Source organism: Anolis sagrei, chromosome 2 (genome assembly GCF_037176765.1).
Source record: "Anolis sagrei isolate rAnoSag1 chromosome 2, rAnoSag1.mat, whole genome shotgun sequence".
Lineage (NCBI taxonomy): Eukaryota > Metazoa > Chordata > Lepidosauria > Squamata > Dactyloidae > Anolis > Anolis sagrei.
The window spans coordinates 300,930,176-300,946,205 of NC_090022.1; the positions used below are offsets into that span (position 1 = coordinate 300,930,176).

At 43.6% G+C, this 16,030-nt stretch overlaps 1 protein-coding gene across 1 annotated transcript in view; it reads right to left on the bottom strand.

The window, feature by feature from the left end:
• DNAI1 (dynein axonemal intermediate chain 1) overlaps positions 1-16,030 on the bottom strand; it is a 186,220-nt gene that overhangs the window by 139,160 nt on the left and 31,030 nt on the right. Inside the window, exons 7-9 of the mRNA XM_060761145.2 lie at positions 12,682-12,801; positions 9,430-9,489; positions 7,051-7,185 (exon numbers count right to left, since the gene is read on the bottom strand). Coding sequence (XP_060617128.2) covers positions 7,051-7,185; positions 9,430-9,489; positions 12,682-12,801 — 315 coding nt within the window. The remainder of the gene's footprint in view (positions 1-7,050; positions 7,186-9,429; positions 9,490-12,681; positions 12,802-16,030) is intronic.

Consider the following 16,030-nt stretch of genomic DNA (forward strand, 5'->3'; position numbering starts at 1 on the left):
TGCTGGGATTTATAATTCACCTAAATTCAAAGAGCATTCTCAACTCCACCAATGATGGAATAGAACCAAACTTGGCACACAGTTCTCCCATGACCAACAGAAAATACTGGAAGGGTTTGGTGGGCAGTGTCCTTTGGCTTTGGAGTTGTAGTTCACCTACATCCAGAGATCACTCTGCACTCAAACAATGAAGGATCTGGACCAAACTCTACACGAATACTCAATATGCCAAAATGTGAACATTGGTGGTGTTTGGGGAAAATAGAATCTTGACATTTGGGAGTTGTAGTTGCTGGGATTTATAGTTCACCTACAATCAAAGAGCATTCTGAACCCCACCAATGATGGAATTGAACCAAACTTGGCACACAGTTCTCCCATGACCAACGGAAAATACTGGAAGGGTTTGGTGGGCAGTGTCCTTTGGTTTTGGAGTTGTAGTTCACCTACATCCAGAGATCACTGTGCACTCAAACAATGATGGATCTGGACCAAACCCTACAAGAATACTCAATATGCCCAAATGTGAACACTGGTGGAGTTTGGGGAAAATAGAATCTTGACATTTGGGAGTTGTAGTTGCTGGGATTTATAGTTCACCTACAACCAAAGAGCATTCTGAACTCTACCAACGATAGAATTGGGCCAAACTTCCCACAGAGAACCCCCATATGGGCCACAGCAACGTGTGGTAGGGGACAGCTAGTTTGTACATATATAATGTGATTGGGGATGGCATTTTATTTCATTGTACAGTATATAATGACAATAAAGTTATTCTATTCTGGGTTGTTGTGAGATTTTGGGGCTGTATGGCCATGTTCCAGGAGCATTGACTCCTGATGTTACAACTCACAGCAACCCAGGGATTCTGGCCATGAAAGCCTTTGACAACATATCTATTCTATTCCTCTGGACAGCAAAGGTTGGTGCCTCATGTGAGGCTGCAGGAGTAGGCTCTCTTCCAACAAGAACAGAAGACAACGCTCCCATGAAGAACAGTGGCTTGGGGAAAAATTGGCTCTAATCTAGCCTTCTTCCTGCATGCAGGGACATCTTCCCATTAAAGGATGCTCAGCCATGTGAGGCCGCAATATGCACTCTGCAACGGCACATGCTGATCCCATTAAGGCGAGCCAGCAGTGATGGAGAATGAGGAAGGGATGCTCTGAAGAATTAAGCAGAACAATTAAAACATGTAGGAACCGCGAAGGCACAAAACCCAAGGCCATAGTTTCCATGAGGCTTAAAACAAACAAGCTATAACAAAACTAATGTCTTTTTATTTTAAAGGAAAGGAATTTTTGGATGGTGTATTAAGAGAGTGCATTTGCAGGTTAACCTTGAATATTTGCAAAAGGACAGCCTTGTATTGTCAAAGGCTTTCATAGCTGGAATCACTGGGTTGTTGTTGGTTTTTTCTGGCTATATGGCCATGTTCTAGAGGCATTCTCTCCTGACGTTTTGCCTGCATCTATGGCAAGCATCCTCAGAGGTTGTGAGGACAGCCTTGCTGTCTTCCTTCTGAAAATTTGCCCCTGAGCAGAGATGACAGGAGACATCCTTAGAAACAATTTGTTAGGGAAGTCAGCTCTATGGAGTCATCACCTTCACCATCATCATGTGTGCCCATAATCATGTGTACATATAATAATAATAATAATAATAATAATCATCATCATCATCATCATCATGTATACACCACTCTTTTCTCAAGACAAAGACTCAAAGCTGCTCACTTATAATCTTAAAACCGACAAAATGTAAATACAGAGTTTTGGAGTCCGGTGCCATCTGTATGCAATAGGATTTTGGCCTGCATCAATAGGAGCATAGTGTCTAGATCTAGGGAAGTAATGCTACCCCTGTATTCTGCTTTGGTTAGACCACACCTGGAATATTGTGTCCAATTCTGGGCACCACAATTGACTCTAAGCTGGAATGTGTCCCGAGGAGGGCGACTAAAATGATCAAGGGTCTGGAGAACAAGCCCTATGAGGAGCGGCTTGGGGAGCTGGGCATGTTTAGCCTGGAGAAGGTTGAGAGGAGATATGATAGCCATGTATAAATATGTGAGAGGAAGCCACAGGGAGGATGAGGGAGCAAGCTTGTTTTCTGCTTCCTTGGAGACTAGGATGCGGAACAATGGCTTCAAACTACAAGAGATTCCATCTGAACATGAGGAAGAACTTCCTGACTGTGAAGGCCGTTCAGCAGTGGAACTTTCTGCCCTGGAGTGTGGTGGAGGCTCCTTCTTTGGAAGCTTTTAAAAAGAGGCTGGATGGCCATCTGTCAGGGGTGCTTTGAATGCAATATTCCCGCTTCTTGGCAGAATGGGGTTGGACTGGATGGCCCATGAGGTCTCTTCCAACTCTATGATTCTATGATTCTACTACGTACTCCTTTCCACTAAACTTCAAGGAAGCCTCCCCGACTCTAAAACAGTGTCTGACAGCTGTGATGGACTGGATGAGAGCTAACAAGTTGAAGCTTAATCCAGACAAGACAGAGGTCCTCCAGGTCAGTCATGGGGCTGATCGGGGTATCGGGTGGCAACCTTCATGTATTCAGCATATAGGTACATAACTTGCCAAATCCAGTTACAGATAGGATTTGAAGCAGTTTCTCTGTGCAGATAACACAAGGCATCTTTCTTACAATCAAATAGGAAACATTTTTACATTCCCTAACGGAGTCTGTCCTCTAAAATAGAGTCTGAGCTCTGAGCAGTCTCAGATCTGATAATGTGGTCTGAAGCCCCATCCACAACCTCTCAGGAAACATAGAGTAAAGGGAAAGCTGCATGCCAAAACATGCATCTATCATACAGTAAGCAAATCAGAATCATATGCAAACAAATTACTAGTGGAGGCTTGAAGAAGGTTGCAATAATAGTATGAAAGTTGGGCCCGGAAGCTCTGAGCTCCTTCGGGATTGCTGTTTGCGCAACACAGAATGGAACACAGATATTATAGAAGGAATGTAAGAGTTCTGTAATCGTAAAACCTGTTGTGACTCAGCTGGAACCACAGACACAGACTGATAGTGTTGTGACTCAGATGGGGGTCTCAGAATGACTCTGACAAGGACAATAGGATTCAGGTTCACCATCAGGTTCAAAATGTTCCTGCTGTAGACAATGAGGAACAGGGTGTGCAAGTTCAGTTTCCCACAGCAGGGAATGATGTTTCTGATACTGAAACTAGCCAGGTGCAAATTGACTCAGAAAAGGAGGACAGTTCTCAGCCTGATTGTAAGCAGGAAGGCAACCAGGCTGACACTAACGAGCAGCCTGACCTTGAGGAAACGGGAATGTTAGATCGGGCTGACCGTTTGGAATTCAGAATTTGAAGGAGTGTGAGAATAGCTAACAGGAAGGAGGTCTGAGGCCAAAGGAATGCTTTCATGTATTGCAAAGGGTATTAAGCAGTGTGTTTGAAAACAAACCTTTGTCAGAGCAACTTTGCGCTCAATCAAGCAGCTTGGGCTCGTTTGCCTGGATTATCTTGTAGTTCTTGTGTCCATGGTCTCGGGATTTTGTCATATTCTCATGGGACTTTGCTTCGTTGGTGCCTCTTGGAATCCTGCTTTACAGTGCTTTACAGTGTTTTATTGATCTTTTGGAACATTACTTGCTTTTATAAACTTTTTATCTTTTACTTTTTAATAAACTACAAAGACTTCAGTCGGTGTGCAGTTTTGGTGATTTCAGCAAGGTGAATCTATTCTGAGGTGCAACAAAACCCTCACCCGAACCCTAACCCTAAACTTTACCCTAACCCTAAGTCTAACCCTTCCCACAGAGGTTAGATCAGCCCCTTCGCTAATGGTGTTTCGAAGAAAATTAAAAACTTGGCTGTTTGAACGGGCATTCGGATAAACAGTGCAAAGAATATGATGAACACAGGAACGGAATTATGGACGACGAATTGGATCACGATTCTAGTTACGAGATGTTATTCTGCTGTTATTGATGTGTCATTATTTTGTATACTATGCTTTTAATGGTTTTTAAATTGTATATCATTTGATTGACTTTTTACCCTTGCTGTAAACCGCGTTGAGTCTCCTGTCGGGCTGAGAAACTGCGGTATACAAGTAAAGTAAATAAATAAATAAACCATAACCCTAACCCCGTGATGGGTAAACTTTTGAGCTTGGTGTGTCAAAATTGGCCAAAAACCTGAGCATAACTTGGGTAGGGTGTCAACTTCGAGAAAAAAATAAACGTAATTTTGCAATATTTATAGTTTAAATACAAAAAAATGTATATTCCATGCTGAGTTATGGAGTGAACAATGCTCAAACGTGCAGATGTTAAATTTGTAGAGTCTTTTACAAATTTAAGGATGGAATTAGATTGGCTCTTATAAAGTGTACTTCTCTGTATGCGGCCGCACGTGGCCGCGTGTCATCAAAAATAGCCATGTGTGTCAGTGCTGACACGCGTGTCTTAGGTTCACCATCATGGCCCTAACCCAAACCCTAAACCTTACCCTAAACCTAAGCTTAACCCCTAACCCTAATCCTAACCCTACCCCAAACCCTAAACCTTACCCTAAACCTTATCCTAACCCTCCCCTCCTTTCTATCCTTCCACCAAACTACAAAGTATATTCCCACCCTCAGTGTGCCAGTCTCCCCTTCCCTTATTCACAACCACCGTTGCGGAATGTGTATAACACTCAAAGCTTCTGGACCCAGATATCATACTATCACCAAGGTTGCTATTTCCAACAAATATGATATATATTGTTGAAGGCTTTCATGGCTGGAATCACTAGGTTCTTGTGGGTTTTTTCGGGCTATAGAGCCATGTTCTAGAGGCATTTCTCCTGACGTTTCGCCTGCATCTATGGCAAGCATCCTCAGAGGTAGAGGTCTACCTCTGAGGATGCTTGCCATAGATGCAGGCGAAACGTCAGGAGAAATGCCTCTAGAACATGGCTCTATAGCCCGAAAAAACCCACAAGAACCTAATATGATATATAATTTGTTCCTCCGGTGTGAATTTTTATAATTACTACACTCTATTGCTCTTTTGGAAAAATCAACTACTTTTTCTATGAAATGGCGCTGGCTGCCCTGCTCCTTCTGCCTGGCTGGGTTGTCAAAGGCCCCGATCCTGCAAAGGAACTCCCAGCCACTGCAAGCCAATAAAATTGAATGAAATGAAATGAAATGAAAGCAAGTTGAAGTCTTAAGCCAAGCAGGAGGCCTCCAAGGAGGAGAAGCTCTCCATCTGAGACGCCTGAGCGCCCCTCTTTCCAGGTGTGACTTATTCCGTCTCTTCCTGAAATGAATCTCCAGAGGGATAGAAGGAGGCCATTCATCTCCTTTTAAGATCCATTTGGGATTGATTTTCCCAGCCAAGCTTGCTGACTCGCAGGCTCTCTGTGCAAGGAGTGGCTTAACGGCAGACTGATTCCTTCCTTCTGGGGATGTCTAGCCACATTATTTTATACAACGGCAATAACATTAATGGCAGCATCCGTTAGGAGTGCGTAATGGTCCGGAGCCGGGAAAACAAATGTTTCTGGGACAAACATTATATCCGTTTTCTCAGCAAAAGCACATGTTTATCTGGCTCTCTCGGCAACATATAATTTTCATTTCATTGGTTTTTAATTACCCCGAAATGAACAAACTACTGAGATAAATAGTATCCCCAAAGCTGGGATTTCTGGGAGGCCGGTGTGGAAAGAGCTCACATTAGCCACAAAAGGACAGGATACAGCCAAGACATCCCAAAGAGGAGGCTGATTTTGGGGGTTATTTTGACAAGAGCCAAGATGTCAATTTGCAAATGATTCCAAAGCCAACATTGTCTTAAACTTTGGTACTAAAGGTTGTTTCTGAAGCCTCCAACAGGTCACCAGTTGCAGAGCTGATATAATTGAGGTGAGGTGGATCTGGAATTGGTTACATGGACGAACCCAGAGGGTGCTTCTCCCCAAGGCTTCCTCTTCATCCTGGAAAGAAGTGACGAGTGGAGTGCCATCAGGAGGGTTCCCCCCTGGGCCCGGTCCTGTTCAAGATTTTTATTAATGACTTGGATGAAGGGCTAGAAGGCAGGATCATCAAGTTTGCAGACGACACCAAATTGGGAGGGAGAGCCAAGACTCCAGAGGACAGGAGCAGGATTCAAAACGATCTGGACAGATTAGAGAGATGAAGGGCCAAAACTAACAAAATGAAGTTCAACAGGGACAAATGCAAGATACTCCACTTTGGCAGGAAAAACGAAATGCAAAGATACAGAATGGGGAACGATGCCTGGCTCGAGAGCAGTACGTGTGAAAAAGATCTTGGAGTCCTCGTGGACAACAAGTTAAACATGAGCCAACAATGTGATGTGGCGGCAAAAAAAGCCAATGGGATTTTGGCCTGCATCAATAGGAGCATAGTGCCTAGATCTAGGGAAGTCATGCTACCCCTCTATGGTTAGACCACACCTGGAATATTGTGTTCAATTCTGGGCAACACAATTGAAGAGAGATATTGACAAGCTGGAATGTGTCCAGAGGAGGGCAACTAAAATGATCAAGGGTCTGGAGAACAAGCCCTATGCGGAGCAGCTTAAGGAGCTGGGCATGTTTAGCCTGAAGAAGGCTGAGAGGAGATATGATAGCCATGTATAAATATTTGAGAGGAAGCCACAGGGAGGAGGGAGCAAGCTTGTTTTCTGCTTCCCTGGAGACTAGGACGCAAGGGAACAATGGCTTCAAACTACAAGAGAGGAGATTCCATCTGAACATGAAGAAGAACTTCCTGACTGTGAGAGCTGTTCAGCAGTGGAACTCTCTGCCCCAGTGTGTGATGGAGGCTCCTTCTTTGGAAGCTTTTAAACAGAGGCTGGATGGCCATCTGTCAGGGGTGATTTGAATGCAATATTCCTGCTTCTTGGCAGAATGGGGTTGGACTGGATGGCCCACCAGGTCTCTTCCAACTCTTTGATTCTATGATTCTAGGTATAATAAACGTAATAAACATAACAGCAGCAACAGAATCAACAACAACAACAACAACAACAACAACAACAAGAACCACCTGAGAATCCAGCGAAGTCAGCTTCCTTCCCCGCATCAGGTCCTCCTTCTTTGTCATGGGGGCCCTTTGCTTCTCTTTCTCCTTCGACTTCTCCAGCTTCTGGAGTTCCTCCAAATAGGCGTCGTAGATTTCCCACTAACAGGAGAGAACAAGAGCAGGTAAACCTGAATAGGAGTTGCAAGAAAATTGGACTTGAAAGCAAGGCAATGATAAAGGCTGGTGACGCCCGTCCTTAGTTCCAATTCATGTACACTAGTGACGAGCCACTCAATCTTGGTTGGAAAAACTCCAGGAAAATAGACAAAAAACAAAACACAAAAGATGATGACAACTCCAGAAGATATTATTACAAAGGCAAGCATGAGCAAACCTGGGCCCTCCAGGTGTTTTGGACTTCAACTCCCACAATTCCTAACAGCCTACTGACTGTTAGGAATTGTGGGAGTTGAAGTCCAAAACGCCTGGAGGGGCCGAAGTTAATAATAATAAGGGGACTCAGGGTAAATTCCAGCATATACAGACACAAAGGCAAACATTCTGTGTCTAGAAATGAAAACACACAGATTGTTTCACTCCAGGTTCAGAAGAAACCCTCTGACTTAAAGCACACCACACGAAGAGTGAAGAATCAAATCTTCTTTTATTAAATCTTAGTAAATAGCCAAAAGAAATAAATGCTTGTAAGAAAATCAGAAGGTTCCAAAAAGTATTAGTCCATAAACAGTCGTTACCCAAAGCAATGTCCACACAAGAAATACAGGCAATCCAAGACAGCATTAATCCAGACAGGAATCAAGCAGGATGCAAAGACAACCCAAAAGGCTAAAAAACTCCACAGAAACAAAATAATAATAATAATAATAATAATAATAATAATAATAATAATAATAACTTTATTTGTACCCCGCTACCATCTCCCCCAGGGACTCAGTGCGGCTTACATGAGGCCAAGCCCACAGCACATCAATAAACAAAGGCAATAACAAATAATCAATACAAACAGTTAAAAAATAAAATAAATAAAAAATAAACTCAAAACAAAAATACACAAAAGCAATAAACAATAACAATAATAACATACAGCATTTAAAAACCTAAAAAGATCCCTTGAACAAGGCTTCCATGGCACAATAACTTGGTTTCCAAACGATGCCTGATCTGACAAGAATTTTCTACAGGCAAACCTTAAATCCCAAAAACTGGTTTCGTTTTTCCCCCATCTTTGACTTTAATTGACGAATTATTTTGGATCTACGTAAACATTGGGCCTCTTGTCGATTCTGGCTAATATCCAGCCACCGACTCTGCTTATCTAGCTCCTCATTAACTTGACCAGGTGTCAGACTGTTTTCCAAACTAGAATCTGGAGAGCTCACAGGCGGAGGGAGTAACCTTTCTCCCAAGGTCTGACAGAAACATTCTCATGAGAATCTGCTCTTTGCACCGAAGCCTCTCTGTCAGTGTCTGCATGAAACTCCTTGACCAAAGTGTCTGCATCTTGCACCTCAGAGTCGGTCCCAGCATCCCCCACATCAGAAGCAACAGGGGACTGATTTCCCCCCTCATTACCCACATCAGACACAGAAACATCAGGAGACTGAAACACATTCACAGGCTCAAGCACAGGCTGAGTCCCAACACAGAAAAAGATAAAGGCTTCCCCTTTCATCTCCGACTCTGTGGGGTGGTGCTCATCTCTGGCACTCCAAACTTTCAGTTTCAGAACTCTGCATAACCTCTACCAGCAACAGCTAAAGACTTCTTCAGCTCAAAACAAGCCATCAAGCCTCAAAGCTTGCAAACCTAGTGCCTTGTTTTATGCCAAAGCAGATAACATACTCAATTAACTTGTGGTAGCTGTAACAGAAAAGGTTCTGAGCTTCCCTGGTACTTAATAAAGCCATTGTAAACTTCATGTTTAGCCTGAAGAAGAGAAGGCTGAGAGGGGATATGATAGCCATGTATAAATATGTGAGAGGAAGCCACAGGGAGGAGGAGGGAGCAAGCTTGTTTTCTGCTTCCCTGGAGACTAGGACGCAAGGGAACAATGGCTTCAAACTACAAGAGAGGAGATTCCACCTGAACATGAGGAAGACCTTCCTGACTGTGAGAGCCGTTCAGCAGTGGAACTCTCTGCCCCGGAGTGTGGTGGAGACTCCATCTTTGGAAGCTTTTAAACAGAGGCTGGATGGCCATCTGTCAGGGGTGGTTTGAATGCAATATTCCTGCTTCTTGGCAGAATGGGGTTGGACTGGATGGCCCATGAGGTCTCTTCCAACTCTTTCATTCTATGATTCTATTATTCTAGTAGCAACAACACCTGGGCCACCTGAGCCTGCTCAGTGTTAATGCATGTGGCTTATCAGGTGGAGCATTTACCTGGTTGGCGGTGTCAGAGAAGGTGGCTCGAGGCGGAGGCTCCATCTGACAGGCCCGATCCTGGAAGAAAACATAGTCAACAGAGCACAGTTAATATGGTGGCCAATTGAGGTTCTCTCATGGAGCAGGTGCTAATTGTCGGGGAAAGGTGAGCTCATTCAAAGTTTGGAGGGCCGTGGGGGGAGGGGCATAACGGAGAATACTTTTTTTCTCTTTTTTTATTATTAATCTCTATTTTTTTCCAGCAGTACAAGTACCATTTGTGAAGACAATACTTTTCATGTCAATGCAAGCAATAGGTTTGCGGAGTCTCCTTCTTTGGCTCCTGTGACTCTGAGTCAACGTCTACAGACTCGAGCAGTGCTTTATGTGCCTGAAAAAGTGATGGATTGAGGCTTACTTTTAAATAGGCACGAATACAATGCAGCTGGGTTACAAATCAAAGTCCTCATAAGTACAGTCTGTGCCCTGCCTTCTGGAGTATAATGCTCTGCCCCAGTTAGGAATGAGATATGCTTCTTGGCACACAGAAACTCTCTGTGACCATTTCCTCCTGACATTTCGCCTGCATCTTCAAAGCATGCCGCCAAAACGTCAGGAGAAAATGGTGCTAGAGCACTTTGGCCATAAAGTCCGGAAACCACACAACAACACCCCAGTGACTGCGGCTGTGAAAGCCTTCGACAATTCGCATTTCTCTCATCAAATCTTCCAGCACAATTTGAACTACGTTGCTCTCTTTTGGAAACGCTCCTAGACAATATGAAGTGAGCCAGCCTAGTGCTCAAAATGTTTTGTTCTTTGACTCTGGAGACCAGGGTTCAGCCTGTGATTGTGTCTAATGATCAGGGTACTCGGGATGTTGGGAATGACAAAGAGGTTCCTGTACATAATGATGTTTCTATTGAGTTGTTGTAGGGTTTTTTCAGGCTATATGGCCATGGTCTAGAGGCATTCTCTCCTGACGTTTCGCCTGCATCTATGGCAAGCATCCTCAGAGGTAGTGCGGTCTGTTGGAACTAGGAAAATTGGTTTATATATCTGTGGAATGACCAGGGTGGGACAAAGAACTCTTGTCTGCTGGAGCTAGGTGGGAATGTTTCAACTGACCACCTTGATTAGCATACAATGGCCTGACTGTGCCTGCAGCAAACTTTTGTTGAGAGGTGATTAGGTGTCCTTGTTTGTTTCTTCTCTGTTGTTGTGCTGTTCCAATTTTAGAGTTTTTAATACTGGTAACCAGATTGTGTTCATTTTCATGGTTTCCTCCTTTCTGTTGAGATTCTCCACATGCTTGTGGATTTCAATGGCTTCTCTGTGTAGTCTGACATGGTGGTTGTGAGAGTGGCCCAGCATTTCTTGGTTCTCAAATAATATGCTGTGTCCAGGCTGGTTCCTCAGGTGCTCTGCTATGGCTGACTTCTCTGGTTGGAGTAGTCTGCAGTGCCTTTCATGTTCCTTGATTCGTGTGTTGGGCAATGCTGCTGCGTTTGGTGGTCCCTATGTAGACTTGTCCACAGCTGCATGGTGTACGTTAGACTCCTGCAGAGGTGAGAGGACTCCTCTTGTCCTTTGCTGAACAAAGCATTTGTTGGATTTCCTTGGTGGGTCTGTAGATAGTTTGCATGCTGTGTTTCCTCATCAGCTTCCCTCTGCGGTCAGTGGTTCCCTTGATGTCTGGCAAGAACACTTTCCCTCTGGGTGGATCTTCGTCTTGACTCTCGTGGCTTGTTCAATAGAAACATTGTCATCAATGTTTCTATTGATGAGGTTGCTATTGATGCAGAGAATGACAATGGGATCCCTGTTCAAAGTCTTTTATGATGAGAATGTTCCTCAAGGGTTTGGGGATGATGGTATGGTCCCTGGAAGAGGGACAGGTAGATAGGCAGAGTAATGGTCTGAATTACTACCAGAGAATTCCCATGACTTTGAGCCTGAGAATAGCTCGGCACCTGGGCCAGCTGCAGAAATTAATGAGCCAGTAGATAGAAGGCAGGTTTTTAATCAGTACAGGCAAACAATTCAATCTCTCGGGCGTTCTGCCAGGTTGAGAGAAAGATTGATAACAAAGTCAAGGCTGAAATGAAATCTGTTCCTGGCCGCTTAGGACAATGAGCAGATTAGGGGAAATGAAATGTTCATGAAAGGCACTGCAGACTCCTTCAGCCAGAGAAGTCAGCCATAGCAGAGCACCTGATGAACCAGCCTGGACACAGCATATTATTTGAGAACACATAAAGGCTGGACCACTCTCACAACCACCATGTCAGACTGCACAGAGAAGCCATTGAAATCCACAAGCACGTGGACAATTTCAACAGAAAGGAGTAAACCATGAAAATGAACAAAATCTGGCTACCAGTATTAAAAATCTCTAAAATTACAAAAGCAAAACAACAGAGAGGAAACAATCTGGGAGATCGAATCACCTCTCAACAAAAGATTAAATCCTCATATCGTGTCAGCTTTTCCAGTTGTTTCTCTTCAATCCTGCTGTCACCTGGGATTGCGACATTGACGATCCATACTTTGTTTTTTAACACGATTGTGAGGTTAGGAGTGTTGTGTTCCAAAACTCTGTCTGTCTGAATCCGGAAGTCCCAGAGGAGTTTGGCGTGTTCATTCTCTGTAACTTTTTCCGGCTTGTGATCCCACCAGTTCCTTGTCGCAGGCAGATGGTGTTTATGGAACAAGTTCCAATGCATCATCTGAGTAACGGTGTTGTGCCTCTGCTTGGAGTCTGTCTGCGCGATCTTCTTGCAGCAGCTGAGGATATGATCTATTGTTTCATCTGCTTCCTTGCAGAGTCTACATTTGGGATCTGTTAACTTTTCAATTCTGGCTTGGATGGCCTTGGTTCTAATGGCTTGTTCTTGGGCTGCCACAATCAGGCCCTCCTTTGTCTCCTTTTTCAGAGTTCCATTTGTGAGCCACAGCCATGAGATTATTATTATTATTATTATTATTATTATTATTATTATTATTATTATTCCCCGAGCATTTGTTAATGCCACCATTTCTTTCTATAGACTGATTCCAAGGAACACAGATCTAGGGCAACCACACTGAAATAGTTTTGAGGGAAGATCAAGGGGTGAGTGCAGAAGAAGATCTGCAGGTGCTCAAAAGATATTGAAGGATTTGACAGCAAGGAAAAAAACTTCTCTTTATCTAATGCAGTAAAGCCAAATCCTCAGGACCGTGGCCTTTGACATACCTAAGAGATGCCCAGCCCAGAAGCACACTTACCCTCACAGGGTTGTTGTAGGTCTGTGAGGCTCTCTCGCTGAAGTTGAACTGGTTGGTGAGCTTCCGCTCTCCCACTGGCCGGGGACGGATGTGCTCTTCTTCCTCTTCTGGGGCTGCAGCCTGAAGAAGGGGAAAAAACACACAGTGAGCTACGGCTGGCAAGGGACACATTTCTTGGAATGGCTGTGTTGTATATCAGCCTGCTCAGCCTGTGGTTGTTTTGTGGCTCAGCTTGATTCTGAGCCTGAAATTGAACCTTCTTGTGAGCCTGAAATGTTCCCTGATGAAGGGGATGATGGGATTCAGATTTCTGGGCCTCTTGCAGATACTGCCCCAGAGGAGTCTACAAGTCAGTTCTCATGGGAAAAGAATGTCAGCGAAGTAGATAATGACTAGGTGCAGAGGCCTTCACTTGATCAGCCATCTCATGCTGATACGGATAGAGAAGAGAGCAGCTTTGATAGTGATTTAATGAGCAGACAGGAACGTTTAGATTGGCGGGTCAGGTGGAGTTCGCGGCTAGCCAGCAAGAAAGAAGCCAGGTCAGTGGCAAGAGCGTAATGTTTTCTTGGCAAACGTTATTTAGGCTTCTAGTTAACAAGGGGAAGGAACGTGGCTTTTAGCATGAAAGCTTCTATGGAATAACCTTGGCTCTAAAGCAGCTCGCTTTGGGCTTCCTGAATCGTGATTCTTGGGACTTGGGTTTCTCTGCTTTTACCATGGACTCTTGTTTGACCATTGCTTAAAGGATTATGTTTTATGTCAGTGGTTCTCAACCTTGGGTCCCCAGATGTTTTTGGCCTACAACTCCCAGAAATCCCAGCCAGTTTACCAGCTGTTAGGATCTCTGGGAGTTGAAGGCCAAAAACATCTGGAGACCCCAGGTTGAGAACCACTGTTTTATGTTCTTTTTTTTTTTTTTGAAATGATTTTTATTAAGTTTTTCACAATCCACACATGGAAAGAGGGGGAACAAAAAACAAGAAGATAGAACAGTAGGAAAAGGAGAGGTACACACAAAAAAAAAACACAGAAACCCACCATATCTAACTACCATCTAATACATACAATACAACTACTCAAACTATTCTAAAATGACTTCCACTCCAACCTCAGGATCTTTTCAAGATATTTCTTCACCTTAATATCTATTCTCATCCCATTGTTTTTTCAGCTTTCTTTTCATAATCATATATCAGGGACCAATCTGTCCTCCTCAAAACTCTTCCTTCATTTCTTCTCAACACACTGTTTTATGTTCTTACCTAAGGACCTTTGGAACTGTGTTTTGCATTTAACCTTTGTCTTTGGAACTTTGCATTGCTTACTCTATGTTTTGACTTGGATTTCTCCTCAATAAACTAAAAACTCTACAGCTCTGGTGTGGTGGTGTTTGGGAGCAAGGTGAAGCCTACTCTGAGTTGCAACAGGTTGTGTCTAATGATCAGGTTGCTTTGGATGATGGGAATGACAATGTTATTCATGTTCAAAATGATTTCTCTGATGGGAATGGGGTTGCTGTCCATGAAGATGTTCCTGAAGGGAATGGGGATGATGGTCCATTTCCTGGGCCTGGTTTTAGAGATGTGGGGCCTGAGTGCAGTTCAGTTGATGGCTTAGAGAGGCCTGTATTGCTACAAAGGGATCATCAAGGTCTTGAGCCTGGGAAAGGCATTGCACTGCAGTACCCTGATCAGTTATCCCCAGGTGCAGATTTTAATGAAGCCTTGAACCAAGAAGTGCTGTTAGCCAGCAAAGACAAACAAATCAGAAATTAAGGCACTCAGCTAGATTAGAGCAGAAGCAAGAAGTGAAACCAAAATTAAGGAAAAATCCGTTCTTGGCTGTTTGGGTTATAAGTGTCAAGTACCGAATCTAGCTTCAGATGAAGCAACGTTGGATTCATGATAAGTTCTTCATGCCAAGTTTCTGGATCTTTGTCTTGCTTGATTCCTGTTTTAAGTGCCTTTGCTGTTGTTTTGCCTTTGAAATGAAGCCTCTAGTTTCATGGATTTCTTTGGACTATTTTTCTTTGGACTAATTGTTCCTGTTACTTCCTAATCAATTGGATTTACTTTTTACTGTGGATTACTTTTTATTGCTTTGGCTTTTAGTACCTTCAATAAACTGCTTGCTATTTTTACTCGACTGTGTTTAAAGTCAGAGGGGATCCAGCTCTGGAGTGCAATGGGCTATTGGGCACTTGGGGGCCAGCCATAAAGAATACTTGGTTCAGGGAACAGGACCCTAATAAGCCTAATGGGGAAGAACTGGAGCACATTATGTTGACAAAAGCATTCCAAGCACTATGCTTTCATCTTAACATCCCTGAACAATACCTCTAGAAAACCCAAATGGCAATGCCATTTTTCTAGCAAAGTTCACAAATGAATCTCAACATTATAGATCTGAAAATTGCTGGGTGTTTTCCCCCTTGAAGAAAAAATCTCTGCTGCTCCAAATAAAGGCAGAGAGTCCCTGAATGTTGTGGTTCACCAGCATGATGGGGATGGGAGTGCAGATGTTGGATTTCAGTTTTCTCAGTCACAGCCTGAGTCTGTAGGGAGGCCGTGGTTCTCACAGGAAAGGAATGCAGATGATAACACAGACGCTGAGAACCAGGGTCAAGGTGGCCAGGTGTTGAGACGTAGCCCAAGGATTGCGGCCAAGTGTTGAGATCATCAGTTCTGTGGGAAAGCTGATTTGTTTTGATGTTTAGTGAATATAGGCTCTGCTTTGGGGATTTCTTGGTGTCAGTTTCAACATTGCTTTTTGCTCACTAAAGCTCCTGGTTTTGGGAAGACTTCTTGGGAAGGCTCCTTCATGCTGTTTCTTGGCCTTTGCACTGAACCTGTGCTTCATGTCTCCTGCCTTGTCTGTATGGACTTTTGGATTAGTTGTAAGGACTGTTTGTAACCTGCTCTGTTGATCTTCTTACTGCTTATGAACTGCCTTTTGCTTTGAAATCTTACAATAAACTATTTACCTCACAACTGTGGTTGGTGTTGGTTGAGAGTAAGGTGAATCTTATTCTGAGATACAACACTGAAGCTACATGATGCCACAACACCCTGTTGGTCTTTAACACACCACAAAACTCTTGATTATTTTCTGTTCCAACAGACTAACACAGCTATTGTTGAGATTCGATAAATTATGGAGGCATATCCAGGTGATCAATGGCTGAGTCAGGGTGACAAAGCAAGTGTCCGATGAACCAGAAATGTGTGCTTGCATCAGGTGGTGAATGATGAAGCCATGAATGTATCACGGCATCATGTGGATGTGTATAAAAGCAGGGCAGACGCCATGTGCTGATTGATGGTCCTCCTGGATGGTGTTTGTCTGC